General features: G+C 37.0%; 1 protein-coding gene across 2 annotated transcripts; it reads left to right on the forward strand.

Moving 5' to 3' along the window:
* Nucleotides 1-8,949: 8,949 nt before the first annotated feature.
* On the forward strand, nucleotides 8,950-14,656 carry fas (Fas cell surface death receptor). 2 transcript variants are annotated; one of them, XM_007545303.2, is made up of 9 exons: nucleotides 8,950-9,058; nucleotides 9,539-9,669; nucleotides 10,699-10,833; nucleotides 11,509-11,626; nucleotides 13,147-13,229; nucleotides 13,359-13,457; nucleotides 13,637-13,677; nucleotides 13,931-13,949; nucleotides 14,041-14,656. In XM_007545303.2, exons 1-9 carry the CDS (start codon nucleotides 8,997-8,999, stop codon nucleotides 14,334-14,336), a joined length of 984 nt encoding a protein of 327 aa, XP_007545365.1. In that variant the 5' UTR covers nucleotides 8,950-8,996; the 3' UTR covers nucleotides 14,337-14,656. The 2 variants fall into 2 exon arrangements, with proteins under 2 accessions (XP_007545365.1, XP_016523432.1); XM_016667946.1 differs by having other exon boundaries at nucleotides 13,147-13,217.
* Nucleotides 14,657-15,922: the final 1,266 nt, after the last annotated feature.

Raw genomic sequence — 15,922 nt, forward strand, 5'->3', positions numbered from 1 at the left:
TGCTTTTCTCTTTAACCTCGGCCTCTGCAGGTGGCGAGGAAAGTCTTAAGCCAGAAGCTTCACACACACAAAAAAAAGAAAACCCACACAAAATCGAGCCGCAGTCGTGCATCGCTTTTGTCTGACTGCAGTCAAACACTTACAGATTATCTATAAGTGCGCAAGGCAATAAAAAGCTGATTGGCATTATGTCTAAGGGTTAATTTCTTTGCACATTTAGCAGTTGAGTTTAAAGGTTGCAGAAACAAAGGGGCATGACACCACACACACCGAATCCTATCTTTAGTTTTTAGTCTGCTGATGTCAGAATAGGAATTTGGATTAAAAAGCAGGCCTGTCAAGTCTCTTCTCTTCTATGTGATAAACATGCAGCAATATGAGATGAATAATAAATGACTGGACGCCTTTCAGTATCATTTCAAACACGGGCCCATTCTATTTATAGACGACTCAAACATTTCCTTCTCCAGCAAACTTTCTCTGTTTTCTTTCTTTCTTCCTCCAACTGATTTCAGGCACAGATTGTTAATCCAGTCACAAGGGAGGGCCAATGACTCTCATTTCCTGCAGTTTGGTTCTCTTTAACAAAATGACTCCCCACTCCCTGAATTCTCTGAAGTTCCTCTGAGATATCTGCAGCTGCCTGGATGTGTCTCTGTGTCTTTCTCTGGTTTGCATGCACAGATCATTGTGCTAGCGCACCGGCTCAGTGTGCAGGGTGAGGGCATGTGAGCGTGGTGTATGAAAAGTTAGACAGAAAAGTGAACAGAGATGAAAAGGTTAATATTTTCCAGGCTTGTGGGTGGGAGGTGATAGCTTTGTTCATGCCGTGTGGGTAGTTTCTGTGTGTGTGTTTATGTGTGTTTTAGCATTTAGCACCTTGTAGGGATCATTTTTCTAGCAAATACTACTTTGTGAGGATGTACTGCTCCTTATGGGACCCAACAAAGCCTGAGCCACATAAGAAGAAGTGCTGCTTTTGGGTAATGGGTTAAGTTTAGGACTAAGGTTAGGTTTAGTGTAAGGGTTAGACTATAGAAATGAATGGATATTAGGTGGAAGTCAATGCAAAGTCCTTGTGAGGATAGAAAGACTTATTATGTGTGTGTGTGTGTGTGTGTAGGTGTGTGCGTGTGTGTGTCTTTACACATACGCTATTTCCTGTGTGGGTGAATGATGAGAAAACTTTCATGTTAAGAATCACTATGGTCTCAGAAAGTGGATTGTTTAATGTAAGTAAGAGTGAAATGAAATGTGTGGCCAGTATGTTGGCCACACATACTGGCCAACACACTGGCCAGTATGTGTGGCCAGTATGAATAGGAATTGTGGACATTCCTATAATCTTTTCTAGTATGGTTTGCTATGCTATACTATAATATGCTACGCTGTACTATACATTATACTACTATACTGTACTATACTACACTGTGCAGCGATACACACAACACTATACTATGGTGTAGTATCCTATGTCGTGCTATACTACACAATACTATAATATGCTATACCATACTATATTATAACATATTATAGTATGCTGTGCTATACTATACTGTGCTGTGACACAAGGTACTACACTACGCTATACAACACTATACTATGATATACGTCACTATTCTATGCTACATTACACTATACAATGTTACACTAAACCATAATATACTATAGTGAGCTATGCTGCATTGTACTACATTACACTGTGCTATACTTCAGTATATTATACTAAACTTCACTCTACTATAAGTCGTTGCTATGCAACACTATGCTACACCACACTACACGGTGTATATTATACTACACCTATAACATACTGTACCATGCTATACTATACTATACTATGCTATATTATACAATACCATTTTATTCTATAGTATACTTTACTATGCTGTACTATACTATACAATTATTTTTTTGTACTATCCTATTCTTTTCTATGCTATAAATGGACTCTTGACTGAATTTGATCCCCTGTAGAACAAAATCTAGAATATTTAAAATTGCTAAAAAATGTAATTGGGTAATTCTACACTACACAGAGGTTCTTTGAAACACAGGTTAAATGTAATGCACCTCTCTTTCCATTTGTGAATGCATAAGAAACAACATTTTTGATGCTTTTCCAAACATTATGACCACCTTTAAGCAGGAAAACCACAGATTACACACAGTTAAATCTTGGATTGATTTACTCTATTCTCATAACATATTCTTTAGTGTAATAAAAAGGGGGAATAGGAAGGACTTGCACAGCACACCATTCAAGAACTGCCACTGCAAACAGTAAAAGTGTCATGAATCAACCCTGTGATATACAGGAAATCAAGTTCAGTCAAGAATAATCCAGTCCAGGTTTTACTATTCTAAGTAGTTAAAATGCTTTATTGTTTTCTGCAAGTCTGTGAAGTAATCTCCTCGTATAACGTCATATCAGAAGTTTAGAATCAGATACTGATTCAGCGTCATTACACGGAACTGTGTGTAGTCATATTTGCTTTACATTGCCTGTACCATGCACAACAGAAAGGAAAGTATGCTGTCCTTTAACTGAACTTACAAATAAGTAGTGTAAAATCCATGTAGGGTACAGCTGACGGATGTCTTTATTTGCGCGTGTTCTGAATTCTCGTGTTACTCCCTGACAGAATGGTGCCCTGAGCAATGAGCCCACATCAAGATCTGCCTCTGGTGGATGAGGTGTAACGGCAGAAAGTAAGATCTGCAGCTCTTTTCTGATAGTAGAATTGTAAATAAGTTCCTTCTCTTTAGAAAATATCCATCATTTGTACGAATGATGGCTCATAAAGAAATAGACGCATTTTTATTGTTTTTCTGTCTTCTTTTCTTTTACATTCCCCGAATTCCACTAATTGTCAGCCCATTGCCTAAACGTATTCAAAGGAATCTCTTTCATTTAGTAAACCACTAAATTCTCACTTGTGAATCATACAGATTAAATTCAAGGGATTAGTCAGTGCTTTTTCTAAACATAATAGGCAACTTTGCAGAGAAACCTGATCTTCATGCACTTTGTTGCCCACAATGTACAATAAAAAGACAATTTCCTTTCCATTTATTTGGTTCAGTGCTACAGAAATAAAAAAAGGTATCAGACTTGGCAAAACAAATAAATACATTTTAGCACCAACAATGTTTTTCAAGAGAACTGTTTGCTGAAAAGATGGTCACGTTATGCTACGTTAGAGTGTAGAAAGCAAGTTTCTCTAAACCAAGTTCTCTTACTGTCATGGCTGTAACCTTTCTAATTTGATTTCTTTTTCAATTTTCACCTCACAAGAAATCTCATATGAGAGCTGGCTATTTATCACTGATAATAATGCTGCAGAAGGTTTTTGTAATTTCAAAGCACTGATAACTTTGTTGACTACATTCCACACTTTAAAGTTTAGGCGGCCTCAAGCTTACAGAAATGGCAGCTGGGCATGGAAATAAGAGAGCGGTTGTTTCCAGGGGAGTCTGCGAACGTCCGTTCATATTCTGTTGAATACAAAGGATAAAATGAGTCGGATCAGCGTTGCTTTAGGGCACAGAGGACAGGTAGGATGTAGGACATGCAGGGTTTGCATCGGTTCGGCCTTGCCTGCGGGCTCAGCTCAGTCTCCTCACGCTGCTGTTCTGTTCTGATTGGGCCCAAACCGGATGCTTCCAACAACAGTCCTGATAAATCCAGCTCTGAGGGGTTTTTAGCTGGCATTATTCTTCTTTTTCCTCTGGAAACAAGACACCCCAATCTACACTCTTCACCATTGTCTTCCCACCAGACAGCCTAGCGAGTGAATGCTTGTGGCCAAATCCCCCCCCGCCCCTCTTTCAATGTGCAGACGCAGGCTCCGCTGCCCACATATGCTCTGGGCTCTAATTAGGCAGACCGCTGGACGTGTTGCTGGGGGAAATCTCCCTGCAAAGACTTATCATCAAGTGGCAGCTTTTACAGATTTACGTCTTTTCATCTTGTTTATGTGCAAGTGTGTAAGCCCGTGCCGAGGGACGGAAAGACGGGGAGATACACCAGTCGTGTTCGAGGATGCGGAGCAAAGCACACTCCATAAATCTAATGTACAGTATGCCACACAGAGATACGCGAGACTGTATGCAACATGTTGCACAACGCCACTACTGGTAGGCTTACAGAGTGAGCAGCACGCCTCAGATCTAGTGAACTCGCAGAGCTTTCCCATGAGACCTGCGTCATCGACAGCAAGGTTATTTCCTGTAGTTGAAGAGCAGCATGACTCTCTTCCTGTTCTCTATGAGAAGAAGTGTCAGGTCTATTCTTCCAGTCCTACTTTCTTGCACATTGAGTACAGCTTACAAGGCACACAGGACATTTCTAAATGACAAAAATTTTTCTGCACAACGGTTCCTCCAACAAAGGTAGCTTTCTATTACAGCACCCAGTGACCACAATAACTGCCTGTAGGTTCGGCAGCTTCAGTTTTGTGCTTGAAAAGCTCGAGTCAAATTCAAAGAAGAAAGAACCTCAAGTGAATACAAGTGCAGGAAGAACTCTTTCACAACATACCGGTACATGAAATTCCAAATTGACAAATGCATGAGGGGAGATGTTGCAGTGAGTGCAACTTGTGACAGTGGTGTTGATGTGAAACAATGTGTACAATAAAAACTTGTTACTATGCTTGTTTTTTTTGTTTGTTTTTTTTTGTTTGTTTTTTTAGCGAATGTGGTTGTGAGCTAATTAGCAGAAAAAGGCAGAGCAGTGTGACAGAGGTTGATTAAATCTCTCAAGGAAACAGCATTAATAAACCTCAGCATGCAGACAACAGCAGGAGTTCCTTTTCTTTCTTTTTTTTTATTATTGTCAAAGAGAGGATCTCTTCGTCATATGGATCCCCAAAGGTTGCTTTGCAACACGGGTCTCTTCCAGAAGCTTCTTCCTGATAACAAAATAATTGTATTCAGTTTTTTTTCTCAGTTTTTTTCCCCCTTCCTCTCCGTCTCAGAGGAACTATTACTCTGCCTTTGGTCTCTGTTTGACCTCAAGCCGATAGGTGGAGCACATTGGCTGTGGTGAAAGCCGTGGGTTTGCCTCTTCTTGGCCTTGTCACGGTACAGCAGACTAGTGAACTCATTATCTCAGTGTGAGTTGCGTATTCTATACTTACTAATGCTGTAATAGCAATCCTAGAACACTTTTTTTTTTTTTTTTTTTTTTGCACAAGTAAAACAAGCGGTATTCGTGCAGAGTGCCACAGTTGAGTTCGCTTCCTCAGCTGTATGACTTGCATTCTCTTTAGGCTGCTACCAAGAATCTCTGATGTTGTCACAATATTTAAATGCTTAAAAAATTCACAGCTATGTTTCCTGTCAATGCTGGCAAGCCATCTTTGCCCATACGTATCCAAACAAGCTCAAAACATGATACTGTCTCCATCTTTGTTTTTGTTTTTTTTTAAAGATAGGACACAATTCTATCCTTTCTTCCAATCAAGTCACATTTATTTGTATAGAACATTTCAGCAACAAGGCAGTACAAAGTTCAAAAACTATGAAACAAGCAATAAACATAATATTTTGTCAAATGCCATTATCAAAATCAAGTGTACACACATCAAATATGTTGATCAATGTTTCAGTTACTACTAATCAACTAATCAACTCTAAACAGAGTTGCATTTGACTCAGTGGGACTCGGTGTTTCAGCTGTTTTACAGTTTTCTGGAAGTTTGTTCCACATTTGTGCTGGTAGAAGCTGAATAGATGTTTGGTTCCATGTTTGGTTCTGGTTGTGGGGATGTAGAGCAGACCAGAACCAGAAGACCTGAGCAGTCCGGAAGTGTGATAACACAATAACAACAAGCTTTTAAAGGAGTAGCATTATGTATTTTCCAGGCACATAGTGCCATTTAATAAACAATCAAGCAACTATGTGCTATGCTATGTGAAAATCTCAGCGATTTTCACATATTGATATTAGAAGTACTTTTCTAGGTGAAGATGGATCCGTTTAGTCAACAAAATTGTTATTTTCTTATTTTGAAAAGGAAGTGATGTTATTTGCATCTTTTAAAGTATATTTAATATTGTACAAAAAATTCTTCAATGGTTAAATGAAAAGTCTCTAGAAAGTACCAGTTTTTTAAATCAAATTAATCAATTAATTGTCAAAATAATTACTAGAATAATCAATCAGTAAAATATTTGTTAGTTGCCGCCCTACTTGTAACACTATATAAATAACCAATCAATCAATCAATCAGTCATGCTTTATTAATCACAAAGAACAATTACATTAACTAACTAGGATGTTTCACATGTTTTTCTATGGAGAACATTTTTGTCTTATTCCTGTTGACATTTAAGGATTTAATATGCTGTCTTAGGTCATATTAGTGAAAATAGATCATTCTACTAGATTCGTTAACTTTTAAGCTATTCATTAATTCCTCTGGCTTGTATTGTATCGCCGACGATAGTTTATGACAGTGGTAGGAGTTCGTCCCTCAGTCAGTGAACTGATCCGATTTCCCCTCTGTCTGCCTCTGCCGTTGTGTCCCTGGGCAAACCACTTCACCCGCCTTGCCTGCTGGTGGCGCCAGTGCATGGTACCCTCGCTCCTGTCAGAGTGGCTCCAGGGCATCTGTGGCTAAGGATAATGCAACTCTCTTAGCAAGCTTTAATGAAATGGAGATGAAGTTTCCTGCTTACAGCCAGTCGGAGATGGAAATGTTTACATTACTGGTTGCTTTGGCCTTTTGCTACTCTGCACCTGACTTCTTGTTCAGGTTCGAAATGCAGCCACCTGCCATTTATGCCTCACAATCAACCATACATCAATATATCAGTTGTAATTGCTTTTACGACTACCAACTGAGTAATTGTTTTTTATACTCTACCCAAACTATTTTGTAGAAAAATGCGGTCATGTGAGTAACCAATCGGAGACAAATTGTGAAACCATTTGTCTTACACTATCGGTTAAGGTGAAAGAACATTCATGTGACCTTACTGAGCTGCTGTTCTTCTATAAATTATACTTTTTATGATTTTATATGCTAATTGTTTGCCATTTGGCTGTAGATGATTTGCTAATGAGTTAATATGCCACCTTTCTCATTGTAAATAACACACACTCTGCAAGTAAACATGAAGCAGAGCTTGTAAAAACTGCTGTGACACCAGTGAGACTTGTCGTCTTTTGTACTGCAATTTGCTTCATACTGAGGGCCTGAACTCTCTGCTGTTGAGAAACGATTGTTTCCTGGAGGTGTGCACTGTGTTGAGGTTTTAAATTTTACCCAATCGCTAATGTACGTAATGCGCCATGAGGAGCTTACCAGAAGTTGCCTGCACTGTGAACAACCTTCCTTCACTGTGAAGAGAGAAGTGCCCATCCGAACGAGGCGGCTGTTAATATCAGTTCAGATCTTTGAAGCGTGGCCCAGACGGACTGAACGGCTTTGTTCACTCCCTCTGCTGCCATTGCTAAAGCTACGGGCAGATTGCAATTCCAAACCAACGTAGAAAATCAAAGTCATTGTTCACAACTTTTCCTTCTGTTCGCTGATTGGTCTGATCAAATATCTACCAGAGACAGACAATCCGAGTCAAGAGGAGAAAGCCCAGAGTGTGCTGGAAATGATTTTTTTTTTGTGTGTGTGTGTGTGTGTGTGTAATTGCACAGGAAAACTCTATTGAGAATGGATCTTGAAACATTTTTTTTGTTTAAATATTTTCAACCTTTGTTGCTTTCCCATTGGAAAAAAAGAGAACTTCATCATAATTGTCTTATAACACTTGAGAGGGTTCCTTTGTTCTCTCCAAGACAGCTTTATGGTCAGTGAAGGCAGTGGAAGTGATGCAAAAACATGCAAATCATGTGAGTTCTCCTCTAATTTAGGAATATTTCCCACATGGAAACTTTCCTTCAACTATTCAGCTTAGTAAATAAATTCTCCATCTAATGAGGTCCACTATGTCATTTCAATAATATCACGAATCACTAAAACATGCTGATTCAATATTCATTTATACAATATTAATTATATAAAAACATAAATGAACCATGATTATTCTGAACTGTCGTGTTTTCATAGCAATGCAACCTCTTTTGGCTCTTTGCCAATCCGTTAGCATTTCAACATGTTGAAAGCTGCAAAGCTTCACAAGAGAAATAATCTGGTTTTAATCCATGTAATCTTTTAAATTCTACCGCCTTTCCTGCAGCCATATCACCAAAGCGCAACAGCACCACCTAGTGGTGGAAGTGAAGTGTAGCGTTTGAAGACGTCTAAACTGGACTTTTTGTTATACAACAAAGCGATTATTTATCTTTTGATTACACAAGGTATTAAATAAAGGCATATTTTAAACACATTTATGTGTTTTAAGGTAAAAGGTTAGCGCATCATTAGACAATGGATGTATTGAATATATAATAAAATTGTTTTCACAAACTAACTTGTCAGTTCAAAGCTGTGTATAATTTTTTTCCCTTTTGCCTGTCCTGGAAAGCATGAATTTATGAGCATCATTTTCTGTCTCTTAAGGTGTATAAGCTTACCCTAGAGATTACATTACAACTTTATCTGATAAGTTTTCTTTAAAAAAAAAAAAACGCATAGGCCCACATTTAATCTCGAACAGGTTTTCTAGTTTGAGGATGCGGGCATTCAGTTTGAGTTCTTGGGAAAACCCTGAGTCTGAGCGTGTTTGTTTGGGACTTCCCAAAACACCTCGACTTACTGTTAATTATCATATGAACAACTATCAGAATCGCAAAACGAGCCACTTTTTAACCGGAGAACCTGATATTTACAAAAAGAAAATCAATAAAGCGTCCAAATTGTATATGCTGTCATAAGAGAAAAGGACAAAAATAACGTTTTAAAAAACTAAACTTTGTTAAAAAAAAGAAAAAGAAAAAGAAAAAGAAAGCACGAGCTGCCAATAGAAAATGAAAGTTAGAAAAAAATATATGACGTAACACGGAAGCTTACGTTCAGTCCGAGTCAACAATGGCGTCCTCACGCAAATTCTCCGAGGTTCTCCTTTTATTTTGTGTCGTCCTTTTTCTAAAGTAAGTAAAGCGACATTTTTACACACATACAGTAGTTTTGTGGATTCATTAAATGTTTTTTTAATTACATGCGGTGTGTGTTCGGTGACACTCGAGGCTGTTATGACCACAACTTGATTTAAAGCCCGTATAGAGTTGAGTAAATTGTAATCGGGATTAAAATTTGGAAAAGAATTGGCTTTTGTCATAAAAGAAGGAACCGAGAAAAGAACATTTTAAAGAAACGAGCCGTTTTCATGTAGCTGTGTTTAAGAAAAGGTGTGGTTCGTCGATCCATAGGGAAAAGAAGAAGAAGAAAAAAAACAAAAACAAGGGCAGCCAAGTTCGCCGCAACACACGAGTTTTAAATGAGATTTTTCTTGTAACCTGTTGGTAAATAGGGGCGTATTCAATTAAACTACATTACAATAATACAAGATTTGTTTGAATTGTTTTAAGGAATGAACAGAAAGGAAATGAATGTTTTACTTTCTTTTTCAGTGATGTTTCTCCAGTATCTACCGAACTAAATGTCCGACACTCTTTTCGAGAAAAGCTTCGTGTGAAAAGGCAGGGATGTCAAGATGGCACTTACGAGCACAATGGCATAAACTGCTGTAAATGTGCAGCTGGTAAGTTTTATGAAAAATTTAATGTCTGAAAATATTCAGTCTAAGAAAATACGTTTTTTTTTATATATACCTGCAAACTATGGCTTTCTGCCCAAGGTGTTAAAGCATTGGGGGAACATCTGCCAAAAACAAATACATATTTACTCTGCTAAACAGCTGTATGTTCATGCTGAAGTGAGATTAGGAGCCCCATAGGCTGGCTGTTGATTTCCTGTGCAATTCCTCTAAAAAAAAAAAAAAAATCTTGCTTCCTCCACAGTCTGAGTTTTCTCCCCTTGACTAGGATTGTCTCCGGTAGATTTTTTTTTTTACTGGGCCAATCAGCGAACAGAAGGAGAAGTTGTGAACAATGACGTTGATTGATTCTCTTTTAGAGCCTGCCTGTAGTTTTAGCAGTGGCACCAGAGGAAGTGAACAAAGCCGTTCAGTCCGTGTTGGCCACGCTTCAAATTTTGAATTGATATTAACCATCCACCTGGTTCAGATCAGCACTTAACTCAGTGTTTCTCAACCCTGGTCCTCACCGACCCCCTCTCCTGGATGTCTTAAGTATTTCCCTTCTGCCACACACCTGAATTGTATCTCTGGGTGATTAACAGGCTTCTGCAGCATGTGATAGTCATGCAATCATTTGAATCAGCTGTTCTGGAATAGAGGCACATCTAAAACATGCAGAGCAGGGGGGGCGGTGAGGACCAGGGTTGAGAAACACTGACTTAACTCTTGGCAGTGAAAGATGGTGGTTTACAGCCCATCTGACCGTCCAAATCCATGCCATGCATGAAATGTATACAACTGTACAACACCTGCCACTATGGACATAAAAGTGAAAAACAACAACAAAAAATTATGTGAAGAAAAATTACAAAGGGTTTTGTAAATGTTTTACACATCAAAACCTGAAAATGCGACGGGTATTTGTATTCACTCCCCTTCCCTCTTTACTCTTAAATCAAATTCAGTGCAACCGCTTATCCTTTATCACCGTTTGTTTTTCTTTACTCCGATTCATGTTTGTTTAAATTGCAGGTCAGAAAGTGGTAGAGCACTGCACTAAAACTGCAGACGATCGAGAATGTGCATTTTGTGACGATGGGACTTATAACAGTGAACCCAATTCTAAGGACTCCTGTGAAATCTGCACATCCTGTGGTCCAGAAAACGGTAAAATCCTAGCAGGAGGGCTTTACTTGACAATTTTCTCAGACTAACTGAACAGTGGAGACTAACCGATGAAGTCTGCACTGTCATCCCCTTTTTCTGCACCCACTTATCCTCGCAGGATAGCAGAGGGCGTACCATGGTGGCACACACCACAATGTCAAATTCAAATAAGTTGTTTTTTTTCGTTTTTTTTTTTACTGTGGTTTGTTTTACTGTCAGGAAAAGTCATATTTTTTTTGCAAGCACACCAGTGAGTCACACTCTTATCACCTCTACCCACCTGCATTAATGCATCTGGCTGAGACTGAACAAATTAATATTCTTTTATATCAAGAGGATAATTTTCTATTTTTGGTTTTAATTCGATATGTATCCTATAAAAAGTCTCAGATCTATTTATGTTTTCTAATATATTTTTTGAAATGGAACCAGGATAGCTTTGTAAGATCAACAAGCAGTTAATGTCTTGAGTACCTTGATTTTCATATTTTCGCAAATTGTACTTGCAGAATTATTTGTTTATGCAGTTAATGTTTTAGTGATATAAGAAAGAAGAATGAGCTGCTTTTCAATAAAGCAAAAAAAATGCAGTGAACCAGAGCATTGAGTCTATTTTCAGCATGGGGGGTTTATGTGTGAAAAGTTCTCAGTTACAACTTTGTTTTGTTCTTTCAGCTAATTTAGAAGTAAAAGAACGCTGCACCGCCATCAATGACACAAAGTGTACATGTAAGGAAGGTTATTACTGCCCCACTAAAGAAGGAACCTGTAAAATCTGCCATCCCTGTACAAGGTAGGCTTGCTTCTGTCAGATCTTTATGCTCCACCATTTATAGAACATTGTTTTTATTAAGTTTCTTGTTAGATCACACGTCACTTGTAGGGATGTGTTGGGCAATCTTAAGACTATTCTGATAAATATAGTTCAGAAAATGAACCCTGACTCATTGGATTTAATTTTTGTAATTTAGTCTGTTTATTGAACGTTCTAAATTACACGGCTCCAATAAATAACCATTCAACTTGAAATTGTGATGGCAAATAATTATAAATATATTGTTAAATGCATGTAAACATTTAGTTGGACATTTGTCAAATCAAATCAAATCAAATTTTATTTGTATAGCACATTTCAGCATCAAGGCATTTCAAAGTGCTTTACATAATTAAAATAAAAACAGCATGTGACACAAACAGTGAGAAAGAGAAATAAAAAGAAAGTAATAAAAATAAAAGAACAAAACATCAAATACATTGAAGACATCAAAACCCACACTCTAATCCTAATATATTTTATATTATGCAACACAATAATTCCTTATGAAGTCATTTATGATAAAGCTGCAAGTATATTATTAAAGAAACGACAAAATGAAACTTAACATATCTAATACCTTTAAAATATTTCATTATCCTGCACAGTTACCAGCTTATTGCATTTCAACTGAAATCTACAACCAAAACCAGCAGCACCTTGCAGTGGATCGGTATTAATCACTGCGGGGTGTAAAATAACCTGTAAGACAATTAAAAATGCACATTTCAAAATCAGGAAAAACATACGCATCATCAACACACAAAGAATTGCACATAAGCATAGGCACTATGAGACTGTGTGTGTGATAGCCCCATGTAGAAATTCACGGCTTCAGATGTTAGTGACTCAAAAACAGTAATGCATAACAAAGTGTAATTGCTTTTATCTAAGTAAAGGAACAGCAAACTTGCAAGTATTCCTACAGTTGCTAGAATAATGTTTCATATTGTTTATTAATAATATAAACTTCTTTTTTATTATTATTTTTGATTTGTAGACTTAGGAAACTAAGTAAGAACATTCCCTTTAACGTAGAAAAAGTGCAGCACCTTCTGACGACCAGTGACCCGGGGTGCACAGGAACATGTGGTTGACCACATTCTGTTTTATAAAACCAGAGGAAATGTCACTTCCTTCAGCATTTTATTTTATATAATCAAAATGACTTCAATCCACATGAGGGGTTTAGGATTTTTTTTATTATAATTATTATTTATTAAAACATTAGTATCCCTTTCTCCTCAGTAACCAGCCCATGTCTAGTGCACACATAAATGAAGTCCAGGCTCTGGAGTTCAGTTATTCTGATAACTCTGAATATATTTGGAAAAGGCAAGCAATTTACGTGGTTTTATTAGTTGAACATTGTAAGAGCATAAGTTTGAAAGCTTTACATTTGGGCTCCTGTTAAACAAAACTTCTTCCACTTGTCCTTAAACTTATTTTGAGGAAAAAGAAAAAAAAAAAAACTGACCTGGTCTACTACTTACTTTAAGATGTGATTCCACCGGCATCAAAGATGCCTGCACACGCACCAGTGATGCAGTTTGCAACGAGGAAAGTTCTGGTGAAAGTCCTGGTGAGCTATTGTTGAATTTATTTTACAATGACACATTCAAATTGGTTTATGAAATTTACTTTTACCTCATTTATGAACAGGAGTGGTGTGGAAGAGCTTATGATAAAAGTGTTGTGTTTTCCTTTTAAGGTTTAACAGGTGGTGCAAACGCTGGCATTGTGATTGCAGTTTTTTTTGTTGTCGCCGTTGTTGTCGCCGTTGTCGCCATGTTCAGGAAGAAAATTCTGGGTAAGCGTACCTAACACTCAATACATGTATGCCAGATATTCATTTGGATTTCAGTAAACAGCATTGTTTATCATGCATAACAATAATTCAATCCATTTATTGTTATTTACAATAACAAATTGTAAATATTTTTACAATAACAAATTGTTTTTCTTTCTTTTTTTTTACTATTTCTAAAGGATTTTTAAAAAAAGACACACCAAAGCCCTCTGGCCCCGTGGTAAGTTCATTAACTTAGCAACCTTTATATTTTAAGATACTAGGCTTCTGTGTCGTGTTTTCTAGATTCACCTAGAAGACAAAGTTTTAAACGTCTTTCTCTTCTTTAACCTTAAACAAGCTGATCCTTTACGTAGGAGGGACAGGTTCGTTGTCCTAACTACTACCGTGTTTGTGTAACAGTTCTGTGGAATAGCAAATGATTCTGTAGATGTAAGCTAATTAAAAACTAATAATCTCTCTGTGCTTCACAGAGTGACCCACTTCTTCCAGGTAAGACAGAATATGTCTCTGCATGATCAATAAATCCGTCGTGTTTTCCTTGGTTGCCCCAAGTCACATCTTCCCTGTCTTTTCATCCCAGTGGATATGGAGCCGCACATAGTGGACGTTGCAGAAATAATCGGCTGGAAAGATATGTGCCAAATTGCACTCAGTTGTCAGATGGCAAATTCCATTGAGAATGCAAAACTCAGCCACCACAATGATGGTGAAATGTGGACCCAAGAACTACTGAAAAAATGGATGGAGGCAAAGGGCATGCCTGCCTCAGTAGAGCTGATCGCGATCCTGCGGAAAATGAGGAAAAACAACAAGGCGGACAAAATCAAAGCCATTCTGTATCCGATGGACTCTCCTACACAATGTAGTTCTGCCTAAATATTTTTAATATTTTATGATGTTAATAAAATGATAGCATGAATTATTTTTGCACAATCAAAAATGTTTACAATCTTGCAAGCTTAGAATGTGTAAAAAGAAAAAAATCTTTATATGAACTTTTAAAAACTTTAAATTTAGCGAATGGACTATCGCAATCTAGATGCTGATCCAGCTGGCGGGAAAATTGTGCTTTATTGTATTTTTGCTTTTTTTTAAGTTGCTTCTGCTGACTTTCCGTTAAATTTGTAATTTTCAAAGAGGCTTACTCTATATGCACTGAATAAATAAAAAGTTCAAATACGTAAGAGGTCAAAAAATACTTAGCATTTATAGCATGTATTATTTAACTTGTTGGTAACACTTTATTTGCATAAGACTGACATGACACTGTCATAAACATGACATAACACCTGTTAGGAACATGAAGGAGGCTTTACGAATGTCTGACCTGTCATGAAGTGTTGTTCGGTAAATAATGACACTTTTAACGCCAAGTTGCATTAAAAGTGCCAACTTTGCAAGATTTTGTAAATTATAATTTAATGCAAAGTTGGCATTTTTAATGGACTTTCAATGCAACTTTTAGAGCAACTTTGCATTAAAAGTGTCATTATTCACCGAATGACACTTCATCACAACAGTCAAAGACTTTTTATGTTCATGACAGGTGTTATGTCATGTTTTTGACACTGTCAAATGAAGTGTTACCAACTTGTTTTTAAAAGATTCAACATATGATGCTCTAGCATTGTTGAATGAGTTTTATTTTGTCTTTCTGTACTCTTTCACCCACTCAATACAGATGTGATCGTCCTTTGTAATTTTATTGCTCTTTAATTTCTGGACATAATTGTTTTTTTTGTTTTGTTTTTTTAGATTTTCTCTTAAAGATGTTGCAAATCTTAAATTCACTTGAAAAAAACAAAAACAAATTCAAGTGGACATTGAGCATCAGTGGTTATATTTTGCTTAATAAAAAGGGGAAAAAACCAAAGGATAAATGTTTAGTTGTGTTTTGTGGCAGAATATTACATACAGCCCTGGGAAGGCTACTACTATAAAAGTTGAATGTGACGCTACTAAATTAAAAATTTATCTTTGGAAAGCATGGAGTGGCATACAATCAATAGACGACACTTGACAGAGTTCGAAGACACTTGTTTCAGACTAGAAGCCTTGTTATCTCAGCCTAAATGTCTGATTTTTGCATATGGATGTTGCTGTACATGTCTTACTTTTGTTTTAGTACCAAGAATAATACATATTTTTTTTCACTATTTTGTCTGAAGATTTGGAAAATTAGTAAATATCCCAAGTGATTGTATCAGTTCTGTGCCTGAAAATGATTCAGATACTGAATAAATAAGCAAAATCAGAAACGGTGTGTTTTTAAAACAGCCTTGAAGTTTATCCGGATTAGGTCATATAGCTTCTTGCTCTTTATGGACTGTGATAGATTGTGCTTCATTTAAACCTTTATTGGGAGGAGACAGCAAGAGCTTCCTGCTGTATCAAATTTTCAATATAATTTTGGTTTTCATGCTATTTTAACATCTATACTATTAATTTCAGTGTCAGAAATA

The sequence above is a fragment of the Poecilia formosa genome, unplaced genomic scaffold (assembly GCF_000485575.1).
Source record: "Poecilia formosa unplaced genomic scaffold, Poecilia_formosa-5.1.2 Scaffold12, whole genome shotgun sequence".
Classification (NCBI taxonomy): Eukaryota; Metazoa; Chordata; class Actinopteri; order Cyprinodontiformes; family Poeciliidae; genus Poecilia; species Poecilia formosa.